Source organism: Octodon degus, unplaced genomic scaffold, assembly GCF_000260255.1.
Source record: "Octodon degus isolate 3935 unplaced genomic scaffold, OctDeg1.0 scaffold00121, whole genome shotgun sequence".
NCBI classification, from domain to species: Eukaryota; Metazoa; Chordata; class Mammalia; order Rodentia; family Octodontidae; genus Octodon; species Octodon degus.
In genome coordinates this window covers 8,708,507-8,723,278 of record NW_004524697.1, presented here as the reverse complement: position 1 = coordinate 8,723,278, position 14,772 = coordinate 8,708,507, and the positions used below count along the sequence as shown (strand labels likewise).

At 39.0% G+C, this 14,772-nt stretch overlaps 1 protein-coding gene across 6 annotated transcripts in view; it reads left to right on the top strand.

Annotated features, from left to right (window-relative positions):
- Window positions 1-14,772, top strand: part of Palld (palladin, cytoskeletal associated protein) — a 416,234-nt gene that overhangs the window by 57,571 nt on the left and 343,891 nt on the right. The window contains exon 1 of one of the 6 annotated variants that reach the window (XM_023700095.1): window positions 9,674-9,753. The exons of the other annotated variants lie outside the window; for them this stretch is intronic. Within the exon in view, the coding sequence (XP_023555863.1) occupies window positions 9,704-9,753 (50 nt within the window). The 5' untranslated portion in view covers window positions 9,674-9,703. Of the gene's footprint in view, window positions 1-9,673; window positions 9,754-14,772 lie in introns of those variants that run through there. 6 annotated transcript variants of the gene reach the window in all.

Below are 14,772 nucleotides of genomic sequence, written 5' to 3'. Positions count from 1 at the left end.
GAATATTATAGGTGTGTTAACTCAGCAAAATATTCTAAAAGAGTTCAGGAGCCCATAATAGTACTGGGTCTTCTGCTTGACTGGCATTGTCAGAAATTGTTGACCTGAGTCCCCTACAGCTCAACATAACAGCATGGCTTTACTTCTTATACTTCATTTTTATACTTTTCTGCTGGTTGGTTAAGACCAAGATAAAGCAAGAACTATGGGACAAAAGTTGTAGCTTTTGGATCCGATAAGGTCAGTCAAATCCCCTCAGGATTTATCCTGAGATCCTGTACTATTTTTTTCATCTACCCTCCTTTTAAGTTTATTGAATTATCATGAAGTAATCTTCCCTCATCTCTAGGTGAAAACTTCATGAGCAATACCAACTTAGGTCTACAGGGTCTCACTGCATAGATCGGACTCATTAGTGATCTGCCTGTTTACAGCCTCCCAAGTGCTGGGATTTTAGGCACGCGCCACCATGCCCAGTTTCAATTGCCCTCTCTGCGCACCCCAGGTGCAGAGTCGGAACAGCAGGCCCAGGGATCTAATCCCTGCCCCCTGTGCCTGCTTGCAGGTGCTTTAATCCACTGAGCCATTCAGTCTTTTACAAGAGGCCATATTTACATTAAATCTGAAGCACTGTCATTTAGTGTAATAATCTCCAATCCTATGGAGCTATCAAACCTCTGATCTTGAGGAACTGGGACATTGTCTGTCCTCCCACAGTAGGAACTGTTTTAGGCTGAGACTAAACTGCTTTGTAGGCAAGGAGACGCCCCCACCTGTCCACATCTCCCTGCCGGCCTCTTCCTCTAGCCACTACATTTCCTGCGGGAAGGTAAGGAAAAGCAACAGTATGTGTTAGTCCCTACTTGCCTCAGTGTCTTCCTATCTTCTGGTCCTGGTGACAGCTGAAGTCTGCTTCTTTTCTTGCTGTGTGCTTTTGTGGGCTGTGCAGAACTTATCTGCCAGGCCCTGTTCCTCGGTCTCATGATTTGTCAAATGCATTCTCCTTCCCAAAAGCCATTTGCGAGTCCTTCTTCATCTCCAGCTAATCAATAATTCATCACCAAAACCTCTCTGATGAGGCCTCTTCTGCCCTGCTCGCTGCCCTACTGGACCTACTGCACCTAGTTCCTCATCTTCCATATTTATAGGGTCTGTCACTGATGATGCCAACTGGATGTGGTGGCCCACTTTAGTGGATCAGTACTTTCCTGGCTCTTCCTCACCCAGTGACTCAGACTGTCCTTCCTTGGAAAATCTCCAAGGATAGGAGAGACCTCAGCCCACAGTACACTTTAGATTTCTCAGGCTCCAATCAGGTAGCATCCCTCTGGGTCTATCTAGTATGGGATGCAAGTTTCAAATCTTTCTTCCACCACTGGCTGTGGTTTGCAAGGAGCATCTGTCCTCACTCTTTCACAAGAGGGAGGACATGTGCCTGGCAACAGCTCTCTCCAAATGAATTCCTTTGACAGCCTTTCCTTTTTCTCCAAATTCTGAACACATTTTTAATCCTGATTGTCTGAGTGATCTAGGCATCTTGGAGCTGGTTCTTAATTATTTTCTTTGAAAATTCACAGATGTGGATCTGTCTCAGACACATGGCTACCTATTGAATGCCACACTTGTGCTTCAGTGGAAGCAAGGGCCGGAGGAGCCCCATGCGAACTAACATCCTGTTACATAAGTGAAAATGGAATTTCTTTGGAATGGCATTTATTGTCCTGGTGCCAGGGTTCATCACAATCAGCATTACAAAGGAAATACCAAAGGAAGCAATAGTGATCTGCCATTTATTGTAAAACATGACCTAGGCGTGTCTTTGTTCTGTGTTTATACAATGGCAAGGTTCACATGATAAGGTAAGTTTCCACATAGCGATTGAAATTACAGACTATGAGGTTACTACAGGACTAGGTTGAAAGGGATCTATCTGTATGATTTGCTTTGCTTTAAAATAGTTCTTTATAGTGCTAGAAACCCCCTTCCCTTTGCCTTGCCCTGAGTCATAAATGCCTTTAACAATAAAAGCAGAAATATTTTCCCTGAAAGAACACAGGAGTACAAAAGGAACTCTGAACCTCTGCCCACGAGAGTTTGTCACACTAGTCTTACCCTAAAAGGTTAAGGAGGCCTTGCTGCTAAAGTTGTTGGTTATTTCACCCTGAGTCCTTAGCCTCTGAAGATGCAAATGAATTTGAAAAGTTAGCCAGGCAATTCTGTATCAACACTGGGAGAAAGTGGGAACCTCCAGGGCAGCTTTGCTATAAAAGGGGATCGTTAAAGGCATAGAGCATAGATTCGGGCCAGTTCTCCTGAGAAGTAGGGCCAAAACTATTTGTTCTTCAATAGGACAAACTATAGCACACCTTGACACTGGCTTTTGAATAACAGAAAACAAACAATTGGATCAAAACTCAAACAGGCTTGCAACATTTTAAGATAACGTTGGCATATGTTTTAAGTGAAAGGACTTTATTGCAGCGATAATGTTAGAGCTCCTTACAGACAGGATTGAGTCTCATAAAAAGGCGATGTTTAAACTAGTATATTTTTCTTGGCGTTTACTAAGAAATGATTGAGTCTGTGTGACATTGAAATAGCGTTCTTTCTACATTTTAACATATATTTCATGGAATTTATAAAAGGTATCCTAAACATCAGGTAACCTAAAAAAGAGTATGATGACCAAAGCAGTAATTGCATGACTGACATAAACTGAGGTAGGTTATAGAATGTTTTATTCTAAAGATCAATAACTAGATTTGTAGTTTGCTGTAAAACACAATAGTTTAGGTTTACTATTGAAATACACAATCTCCTTTTAAAAAATGAACTCAGTGAAAGAGTTTTTCTATGAGGCCAGACACTTGCTACCCAGAATGATGCCCATCACATGACCTAGGCCTTAAAGAAAGAAGTCCTTCTCATCTACTGACTTTGCAGCTAAGAAGGAGACAGACACTGGAAATTGCTAAAAATGACTTCAGTGTTGATACTGCAATCTGAAACTACCCAGCAGTTTCTAATATCAGGTTCACACATAATTTGAAACAGATAGCTTTCTTTTAAAAATTCCTCTAAGAGATTTTATATTAACTGGAAGATGAAGACTGAAACTATCAGGAAAGTGATTACTCTAAGCAATACAAATAAGTTAAAATGTACTCAAGATATGCAAGTGGCTTATAGCATCTTCTCATGCATTATCTGTTGCCATAGCGACTGTTTCTGGATCAAGCTATCCGAATACAGAGAAGGTGCTCATTAACCCATTCAGACACGTGCTTGCCCATCTCCTATGGAGGGCCCACAAAGTGCTGAGTACTGTACTAGGTACTGTACTAAGCAGAACGAGTGGAAGGGAGAAGCAATTCTATCTTCATGGTTCTTTAACCTTAAAACACATTTTCAGATAATGCCGAAGTGCCATTTGGATGCCTAGGCTGAAAATAGACAAATATTTTATGCAATTTTAAAACACACACACACACACACACACACACACACACACACACCCCTACCTCTAGCATAACTAGACTGTTGTTCATGATTTATTTGCTTTGGAAAGCAGAGTGACCTGCACCAACAGAGGAAGCGCTGTCAGTGGAAAAGTAGGAAAACACATCTGCAGTCAAGAGGGAAACACCTACACGCCTGTTATTACGCCCCAGAGCAGGGGAGATGACAATGAAGCATGCGTAGCCTGCTCATGGCCAAGTCCTTCAGGGTCCTGTGCTCTGGAGGCCGCTCTTAGTGCAGTCAAGGGAGAGGCAGTGAAGATTGAGTCAGCACCTAGATCCCTTTCCCAAAGGTTCCTGGGAACAAAGCAAAAAAGAGAACTTAGAGAAGAAAAAGACCATGTATAAGAACAAATAAGCAAATGGTCACTTTTTGAAAATCCTAAAGTTAGAAAGATGAAGTCGAAAACAGATTCATAGCTTTCTCTCTTTTTTTTAAATTTTTTCTTATTTGTGTGTGGGGGGGCCAGCTCAGCCCACCAGGGGGCGAGGCTGGCTGGTATATGGTGCTGGGGGATTGAACCGCAGTCCCTGTGCTTTGCTAAGCTTGTTCTAAGTAGGTGCTTTAGACCACTGAGCCATCTCACCAGCCCCATAACCTTCTCTCTTAACAAGAACTTTCGCTCATGTGTTCTCCTTGTACTAGTTAAAATTTGCATTTGTTTTTCTAGCTCTATAGAAGGGATTTCCAAAGCTTGCCTTGCTTTGAATTAGAATAGATCTCCTCTGTCGTTTATTGGATGAAAAAGTCCCTCCATAATAGGGTCAGTTTTGAGCACACATCTAACTGTTGCAGGAAGGACGTCAGAGGAAAGAGCAGTAACTGCTACAGCTTCCTGCTTCTATTAACCAGCACCCATTTTTATGTCCTAGCAATATCTAAACTAAATACACTTGCTGAGCACTGAAACATTACGAAGGACTTGTGCAGTCATTACCTGGTTATCCTCTTAACAACTAGGCTATTGTTTTAGAGGTAAGGAAACTGAAACTCAAAAGTTAAAGAACTGGGGGCCGGGGAGATGGTTCAGTGGAATAAGCGCTTCCCTGGCAAACGCAAGGGCCTGAGTTCAATCCCCGGTTCTGGAAAAAAAAAAAAAAAAGTTAAAGAACTGGGCTCAAAAGTCACTCTGTTAGTAAAGTAAGCGGGAAGTACAAACCCAGTACGTCTAAGTACCTTTTTAAAGTGTGTTCTTAATTGTACGCATTTATGGGATACAATTTGATCGCTGGTTGCATATATACAGTATGTAATGATCAAATCAGAATAGTTTGCACATCCATGTCAACATTTCAAAAATTATGTATTAGCATAGTTGTCCACATTCATAGTCTGCAGGGTGATATTTCAATATATGCATATATGTAAATTATCTAATATAGATGATTTATGTTGGGAACATAAAACACATTGTACAGATTTCCAGTGACTGTAGAAAGAATGTTCCTTCTATACATCTTAGGACTGAGAGGTAATTGGGTTAGAATAAAAACAATTTTTGGAGGTTCCAAACTCCAAGTAATGAAAAAGAAATGGAAACGTCATGCTGTCAGGCAGACTTCTTCTCAGGAAACTGCTCCACAACTAGGGTTAAAGCAAAATCTCAGTACAACTGAGAAACCCCTGAGCTGTTACGTATAAAACTACTTGTCTATTTTCTTTCTCCACTCTTTCTGTTACTAAGTTTCATTTCTTCTAAATAGATATGATGTTGACATGTGATGTTTTGGCAAGGACAAACTGCTCATCTTCAGTTAAATACAGGTGAGAAGATGGTAGTGTTCTCCATCTAAAACCAGACAATGCATTTCAATTTTTTTCCTAATGTGACAGGAATCGTCAACTAAATTCCTGCAGGAGCAAGCTAGCTCTCCTCTGCAGGTCTTATTCCCCAAGGTTCCAGTTTTTTGGTGTGTGTTGCGCTGAACCTCAAGAATTGTGAAACAACCCTAAAAGTTCTGTGAAAGAAAATTTGCTTCAGCCTCAATAGAATGGGAAGATGAGAGCTCCACTCTATGCTTGCTGTTCTTTACACTGACATTATCGTAGTTCACGCTATTCAGAAGTGACGCATGGGGAATTCACTCGACAGTGACCGAGGCACCTGAATTAGCATTTCCAGGTCTCATGTTCAATGTTAATAAAGCCTGTGTTTCTTACCAAGGTGAGGTCAGACAAGGCCATGTAGCTCACAGCATAACCAGGGTCCCCCGGGAGCTGACCTATTCGCTGTCAATTTACAGTGAGTTTTAACATTTAATTTCTTAATCATTTTTTATAAAAACATAACAACTTGTTTTTTATTTGTTTGTCCAGTTACTCAGCAAGGACTTGAACAGCCTCTATGGCACACTTTATTAACCACAAATAGAAATGCAAATAAAATACAATACTCTTCCAAAGTTTATCAGAAAAAAATCAAATGATCTAAAACTACAGATGGACTCAGCAAGATTTTATCTAGAGATGGCTAAGGAGGAGGACATTAAAATCTATTAAAATCCTTAATTGAGACTAATGACAGAAATCCATGAAGACATTAAAAGTTTGAGACAGAACCTAAAGATAGAAATAAAAGAAAACACCAGCCTAGGTAACGATGTGTACTGTATATTCAAAATTAATTTCTCCAGGATCCAAGGATTATTTTATGTACTTATTAAACTTTGATACATATCTCTCTAGTTTTAGAGAAAATTACTACAGGTTAAGTTATAGGTCATTAGACTGATTAAAGAGATCCGTACTCATTACCCTTGCTCTTATAAATAAACCATGTATTTTGTATTGGTCATTCTACTAATGAAGTCATTATTGTATAACACTTGAGAAAACTTAGCTTCTTCCTAGTTTTTCCTGACCAAGGCCACCAACATAAGTGACTGTTCAAACTCATGTTCACTACACAAATAATTCGTTGAGTGTTTACTGTATGCCAGCTTGATGGAGCAGGAGACTGAGTTCACAAAAGAGAACACTTAGAGACCACCGCGTCCTCTCAACACAAGCAGTTATATCTAGGGTGGATGCTGCAGCAGCCCAGATTGGCAAACCAGGAAAAGAAAGCGGTAAGGAAGACATTCCGGGCCAAGCAAACCACGTGGTGGAGACCCGGAGGCGAGAAAGCACACCCTGTCTTCTATCCGGCAAGCCCATCCAGCGTAACTAAGAGAGGTGAAATGCTAGAGACAGGTGCAGGAGGAGACTAGAGAGGGTCATGTGGCTGGTTGTACTGTCACCTGGAGGGCACTGGCAAAGCACCAAGGCCCCAAGAGGCGAAGAACATGTTCACACTCACACTCTGAGAAGACCATTCCTGGGAGCTAGGTTCTGATGTTTCACATTCTTGCTTTCTTAGCGAGTAATGTATTTTACCTTGTTCCTCAGCTTTATGAGGAAAAATTTTTAAAAAGGCCCACTACAGAGTATCTGTTTTGAATCGAGTGGAAAAGCTGTCATAATCGAAAAGCTGATTCCTTTTCATATTTTTTAAATGCCCCGTGAAATTTTATAGTCTTGAGAAAATTGTGCCTTCTAAATGTAGCCAAATAATGCTGGTGTCTGTGGCAGAATGAGTGTGTTTTGTGTTATAGAATGTTTTATTTTTCCTTCCTTAAAATACCCTTAGAACTTTTGATGTGTTCTGTGACCACATTCTAGACACAAAAGAGTATTTTGATTCTAATAGTGTGAAACAGGTCAGAGATAATGTAAGAGAAAGGATACAGCCTCTTACATTGAACTAATCTCACTGGCCATCCGCCAACAGAAAATTTTCTCTGGGAATTCTCAAGTATCAGTTACTAAAAGGTGGTATTTTTTTAAGACAGTGCATTCAGCTCTTGGTCTCTTCTAGACATAGAACTTCCTAGAAAAAATAGAATTTTTCCTATGTTCATAGACACTTTTCCATAAGCGTTAATTCTAGGTATTCATATTTTGGAAATTATCTTGATTCAAGAGTACTGAAAGATATAAACATGTTCTATTTAATAAATATATTACTTCTTGGGCTGGCCAAATAGGTCAGCAGATTAAAGCAGGTGTAGGGGCCAAGGGTTCAATCCCTGGGCTGTGCCAGCCCCACCCCCGGAGCATGCTGAGATGGCAATTGAGACTGGGCGTGGTGGTGCGTGTCTGTAATCTCAGCTCTTGGGAGGCTGTAAACAGGAGAATCACTACAGGTCCAATCTAGTAGTGAGCCCCTGAACACCCTGCAGACCCTTCTTTAAAATTATATATATATATATATATTGCTTCTTAGCATATTTCTTCTTACAGTGATATGAAGTTTACCATCTTCTCTTATAGCCTGAGTCTTAACCTGACATAGCCATAAAGTACTAAGCAGAAGAAACTGTATTTATAAAAACGTTAAGAGCACTTAGATGTGTGTTTTTTCATGGGCACAAAATAAGACTCTCTGGGTATCTCAGATCAGCTGTGTTCAGCAAAAATCAACAAATACGCTGCACAGTGCCTTCAAAATCCACTCCTGAAGCATCTGCAAAAACAGTTGGAGCCACATGCTGCCAATCCTTCAATGATGAGAGTTTATTTGGCAGCTTGACTGGTGGGTTGTCTCTGTGCCTTCATCTTAAAAGTAGCCAGGTTGTAGTAGCATGTGTTTGCCACACATGTTTACATTCAAGAAAGGAGTAACTGTTTTTATGTGAGAAGCTTAACCTGCTGGGTTATGCAGTGAGGTTATCTACAGTCATCTAGGAACTTTTCTTAGTTTTAAAAAATACTTATTATTATTATTATTATTATTATTATTCAGTAACAGGGATTGAACTCAGGACACTGTGCTTGCCAGGCAGGCGCTTACTCTACTGAGCTGTCTTCCCAGCCCTCAAGATGGAAATTTAAATGCTCAGTATTGTAGTACAGAGAAGAAATAACAGACTTTTCTCAAATTTTATGAATCAATTATTGTGAATGTATTATTTTATTACCTTTTATTTCTGTTCATATTCAGTGAGCAAATAGCAAAAATTAATTGGGCTTTATCTGCATAATAAAAATAATTCGAGGTACATGGGTAATTTCCATCACAGAAACTCTTTATCAGAGCACTAAATGCAATTTCCATTTTTCTCATAGCATTGAACATACCAAGACCATTACTAAAAATTAATTAATGAAAGTGTCATAAACATGTTTATATTCATGCATCTCTTCATTGCATAATCTAAGTTCAGGGTTAAGTAGGTTTCCTTTAACACAATCCCTTAAAAATGCATGCACAGTCAGTATATGCTAAAAATGAGAATGTTTCTCTAAATACAGAAAAGAAAAGAATCATCTGCCTTTGAATTTTTTAAAATAGTGCTAAAATTAGCATGTGCTTTACAGTAGTCCTGGAATGGTCAAACATTATATATATAAATATATGTATTCATTATAGAATATATTATATATATTCACAGAGAGTTTGATGAGAGCTACATATGAAGACATATAGAGATATATATCTCTATATATCTTCATTATTATATTATAGTATTTGTCAAATTGTCAAAAACAAACTGCTGCCTTTGGAATTTGAGGAAATTTTCCTAAGTAACTTCTGTATGTGTGTGTGTGTGTGTGTGTGTGTGTGTGTGTGTCTGCCATAAGATATTTTAGATTAATATTAATGGGTTCTCAGAGTTAGGGTAAGTTATTCTATATTTTAAGTACAGTGTTTTTAGGCACACATTTAAATGTGATCTTTTTGGATAGGAATTGTTGAAGGAGCAAAATCAACTATTTAAAGAAAAAATTAGCAGAAACCATCTCCCGGTTTACTTTTTGCAACAGCTGTTGAAAGAATAGCAGAAAATATCTGTATCCCTTCTACAGATTGTCCCAAAAGAGAACGACGCCTCGTGCCTGCTTCGGTGAGCAACTTATCAGCAAGCACATTGGCTCAAACAACAAGCGCTCTTATCTGCAGAGGCCAGGTTCAGGCATATTAGTGCAGCGAATTGGCAGCCACCCCTCTCTACTTAGCAACTGGGCAAATATTGTTCCTCCCGCTGGGTGACCAATGAGAATCGAGATAGCGCTGCCGACTCTTTTCAGTCCGAGTAGTGTCGGTGTGAACAGCCTCTCTTTCACCCTGCTTCCCCTCTCGTTTAATCTTTACCATTTCAAGAGTGCGATCTCACCTACAAACTGTCAGTGCTTGGGGACTTTTATGAAGGGAAATTATCACAAAGGGCTGAAGTCTGCCTCGGAACAACTTAGGTAGGCACCTCAATTTAATCACTCTCAACTTGTATATGCTGTGATTTTGCAAAGAACTGTAATGTTAGTATATTTATTATGAGTATATCAAAATATAATATAAATGAGCCATAATAAAGATTTCAATTCCTCTAGAAAAATCTAAAATGACTAAAATTTGGCAAGATACAGATTTCTAATCACGTAATGAATGACTGAAAATTAGCAGGATGTACACTTCTAATCATATAATGAATGAATCAGGATCGTTTTCCTGAAACACTGGCAGAATGCGCTCTGGAACTGGTTAGCAAGGCAGGCGTATGGCAAATCAAAACTACACTTGACCCCCACCGGTTTGTAACTGAAACTTCGCGTAAATTGACCATAATCTTCATTAACTCTTTGGCCTCCAAGACCTTCTCAGAGAAAAGAAAATTAATGAAGAGTTTGTAAAGAGTGAAAAGGCAGAGGAGAGTTCTTTAAAAGAAAAACCCCAGGCAGGAACTGGCATTTCTTTGCGATTGTGCAGGAAACATTATGGGATGTAAATCCATACCATGCAGTATTGGCCAGGTTTCCTGTGTCTTTCCTTCCACTTGTGCTTTTTGCCTTGTTTTATGACACTAAGAAAGTACATTACCTCTATGTCCCATATAAATACATGCTGTTATAGATTCAGGAAGAATCTGAGATTTCAATTACCTTCTCTGGATACAATCACCTTGATTATTTATTAAGTACAAAGTAAACAAACTTGCTTTAATGTAAAACTTTCAATGTGCCATGTTGCAGGCTCTAGTAATATAGAAAAACACTTTCATAATTATCTATGCAATGGTAAGTTGTTTTACAAATCAAAATGATATTGTCTTTGTAAATGCTGAGATTTTGTTTTGTTTTGTTTTTGTTTTTTTGCCAAGAAAATTCCTACAAATATAAACTCATTCTGGCCACCTAAGAATCTTGTCATAGAAGCGGCATGCTTTCTTTCCCTTGTGGGTTTTAAAACTTGGCCACATGGTATTTTTAAGTTGGCAGAGTAATACCTTTTAGACAGGCCTTCAGGATTCTACTTAATTGAGTGCAGCAGGTTAACAAAAGTGCCAATGTTCCTTAAAAACAAAAACCAAAAGGCTCTGTAGACCTAAAGTTAATGCTACATATTAGATTAAATTGCCAGTTACATTTTTCCATGTTTATCTTCTGAGATAGGAATAAAATTAAAGTGTGTTACCATAGCAGCATCTGTAACATTTTATGAGACAAAAGATCCTTTTTTCCACACAAAGATCCAAGCCAGAAGCATTATCCATTAAGGGAAGCAAATAAGGCTAGAGGGACATATTTTTTACAGTCATATTATGGAAATACTAAAGAGCCAATGTCTTGAGGTCAGATTGTGAAACACAGCTGCTCACATTCGTTTCTGTCCTGGACTGACACTCTTGGGTAATTCCTGAATATTGATCAGTTCTTACTTTCCAACTTGCTTCAAATTGGACAAGTTTTCTCCCATCAACATTTCATTTTGAAGCTCATTTAGGGATAACAAAGGGGTGAGTCTAAATATGTGCCTTGTGAAGCACTGATTTAAGCTGCGTTCCTGGCTCTGTTTTTTAATCTTGGTTCTTGTTCTCTGGAGATTTTCTCTTTGGCTCTCTTCTTTAAAAATAATGGCCAAGCTGTCCTAGAAATAGGGAAGCCCAGAAAGCTTAAAACCCTTCTGACCATGAGTTAGTGTACGCTTCCTCCCAACCACCCTTGCCTGCTTCACCACGCATTTCTCCATTATTATTTTATTCCATTTGCCACCATTACCACTGAGCTTCACTGTCTTCCACTGATTCCACACTGTGCGCCCAAAACACCACCCAGTGACCCTTCATCCATGTGTAATTCTCTGAACTCTAAGCTCAAAGCCAGCTGGGGCTGTTAATAACTAGAGAACTTTTGCCTCCTAAATTTAAGCACAGTTTCTAAGTTAATGGTCAAATGTATCAGTTTTGACAGTTGGCAGGTTATAAAAGGAATATATATATATATATATATATATATATATATATATACAAGATAGGATAGATATACAGCTATTTTCTCTTAGTTCATTGAGAAGAAAGGTTTATACTAATATTGTTCAGACAAAATATCGTATCTACATCTTGTTCTCTTATAACTACTATGAAGACAACAATATGCAGTGTATGTATTATTGTAACTGTCCTACTAACCTGTTTTGAAACTGTTTTATTGCTATTTTTTTCTTTTTTCTCATCAAAATGAATAAAAAAAATAAGAGGCACAATAAAAAAGAAAAGCAAACATTAATCTGTTATTTGCATAACCCATGAATCAATTAATTGGTAGTTTTCAGATAAATCTAAGTAATAGTCTTTCATTTAAATACTAACTCCAAAAATGTATATTTTGCTATTCATCCTAATTTTGAAAACTATGCAAGTCATGCCATTCAGTTCTCTTTATTCTTCTTACTACTATCTGCTGACAAATTTTAACATACTTTAGAATCCTCATTTTCTGAGTCAAAGTGTAAGAGTCTTTGGGGCAAATTTTATACCAGGTATAATGTCAAACTTCAGCAATTGCTTGAACTGGTAAATGATGTCTTAATGTTTCCTCTGAAGACTTTAAAGTTGGAGAGAAGTCAGTGTTTGGGAAATCCTGTTGCCTGTTGAATAACTGAGTAATAGCACTTTTCCTTCTAAGCATTATCAGTGTCAGCCTGCATAAGCACTTGAGCAGTGATTGCTGAGGAAGCATGTGAGTGAAACAAGTTGACAAATAGCTAAATATTTATACTGCTTCAAAGAATCTCCTGTACAGTACACCATATTCAGAAGCACTGTTTTCAGGAGTCAAAAAATGTGGAAATGTGGAAGCAACCCAAGTGTCTGTTAACAGAGGGGAAAATAAATAAATAAATAAATATGAATATTACTCATCCATAAAAAGGAAGGAAAGCTTGATATGCCACAACATAGATGAACTTGAGAACATTACACCAAGTGAAATAAGCCAGTCACAAAAGGGAGAAATATTGTATCATTATTCTTATGTGAAGTACCAAAAATTGTCAATTCTTACTGACAGAAATATGGTGGTTGCAGAGATTTGACTATTAACGATAGTGAAATGGTTAGAAAGTCTCAGTTTCAAATATGGTAAAAATGAATATATACCATAATTTATAAACCTACATTAAAATTTATTTTATTATGATTGGAATACCCAGCTCTACATACAGCATGGGAACTTAGGAAATGTTGGCCTTATAGCGCATGAGGTAATAGGAACTGCAAACATGAGGAGAAAAGGCCAGTCACCACAACCTCCTCCTGCCCTCCTTGGTGATGTCCTTGGCCCCTGGGCACACCCCTCTTCCTGGAACTTCCCTTCTGCCTAGTTCATCAGGCCCCACCTTACAATCTTAGTTTTGGGTGCCATCGCCCCACTCTTAGCATAGGCCCAGTGCCCCACAAGCAGCTCCCATATGCCCCCCACAGGGCAGGTACAGTGGACAGAGATGGAAGCCAAGACTCAGAGAAGTTATCCAAAATGATGTGGTGAGCTGCTAAGTAGGAAAGCTGAGGTGCTGACCAAGGCCTTTCTCCTATCAATGACCAGGATTTTACCCACTTTTCTATCATGACAGAAAAATCATTAAGAACACCTCTACCACTTGACTTGCCCTGAGTTACCAAATTCTACCAGACGTGAATATTTAATTGGTCTCTCAAACTCCTACGTTCAAGATCAAACGCTTGATTTGACAGCGTACTTCCCAATCTGTCCCGCCCACAAGTTCTGTCAGGGCTGGAACCTAGGGGTCAGGCTGCGTTTCCTCCACAGCTCACTGCATCAGCAAATCCTGCTGATGAAAGCTCCAGAGCTGAGAGCCTCGCACCACCCCACAGCTCAAACTTGACCTAAGTCATGCCTCCCTGCACCTCAGCAGCTTCCTACTAAGCAATATTTCCCTTTTCTGTGCTCAGCATAATAGTCTTTCTTAAAATCTGCAACTGATCATGACACTAGTGTGCTAGTAAACCGCCAGAGGCTTTTTACTGCATTTAAAACAAAATCCTCTGCGTTTCGCACAGTCTATCAAAGCCCAGTGTGTTCCAGACCCTGTGCTCTCATTCCTCAATCTTCTGATCTCACAATCTCAGCCAGGCTTTAAATAAGCTTCCATTTTTCTTTCCATTTCTTAAGATTTCCAAGCAGGAAATCTCAGAGCTTGTGTATCTTCAGTTCTTTCTACCTAGTGATCTCTGTCTTCCTATGGTCATGAGTTTCAGCTCAAAAATCACCACTTCCAGAAGTCCTGGTCCCAACACATTACCTGAGGAAGCTTCCAGAAAGCCCATTTCTTTCCACCTTGTTGCCTTGTTTTAATAATTGTGTCACATGAGACACTATCTTCATTCACTTATTTATTTATTGATGTGTTGAACTATTCATGTCTTTCTACTAGGTCTTTAGTTCCCTTATATCTTAGAGTTTGTCTGTCTTTCCCAATGATATACTCCCAGTGCCTAAAATTAACACCTAAACACAATATGAATACATGAATAGCTGAGAAAATTGACAGCCATTGGCCTTTATTGTTGTGGAAAAGGGCAGTAAATGACTAACTAGAATTCTGAAGGATGAATGTCACAGTTAAAGGATACAGAGTTCTAAAAGAACATAGAGAGTTGGAAAGGAACCATCTGGAGCAGAGAAGATCGGAGAGCATTCTCTGGAGAAAGCCATGTTTGTAGGAGACCCTCTTTCCTATGTTTGTTTATTTACTTATAAGAAGACACAAGGGTCCCTGCAGCAGCATGACATTGTTGGTGTGGGAGGATAACCCTGATGCTGTGGCTCCAGCCTTGCAGAGGACTAACATGATCGTGGTCACTATCTCAGCTAAACTTGGGGCAAAACCTCTTAGGTTAGAATCCTTCAGTTCAAGACAAAACAAAATAATTTCTGAGATTCTCCTGTCTGTCTGTCTGTCTGTCTGTCTGTCTGTCT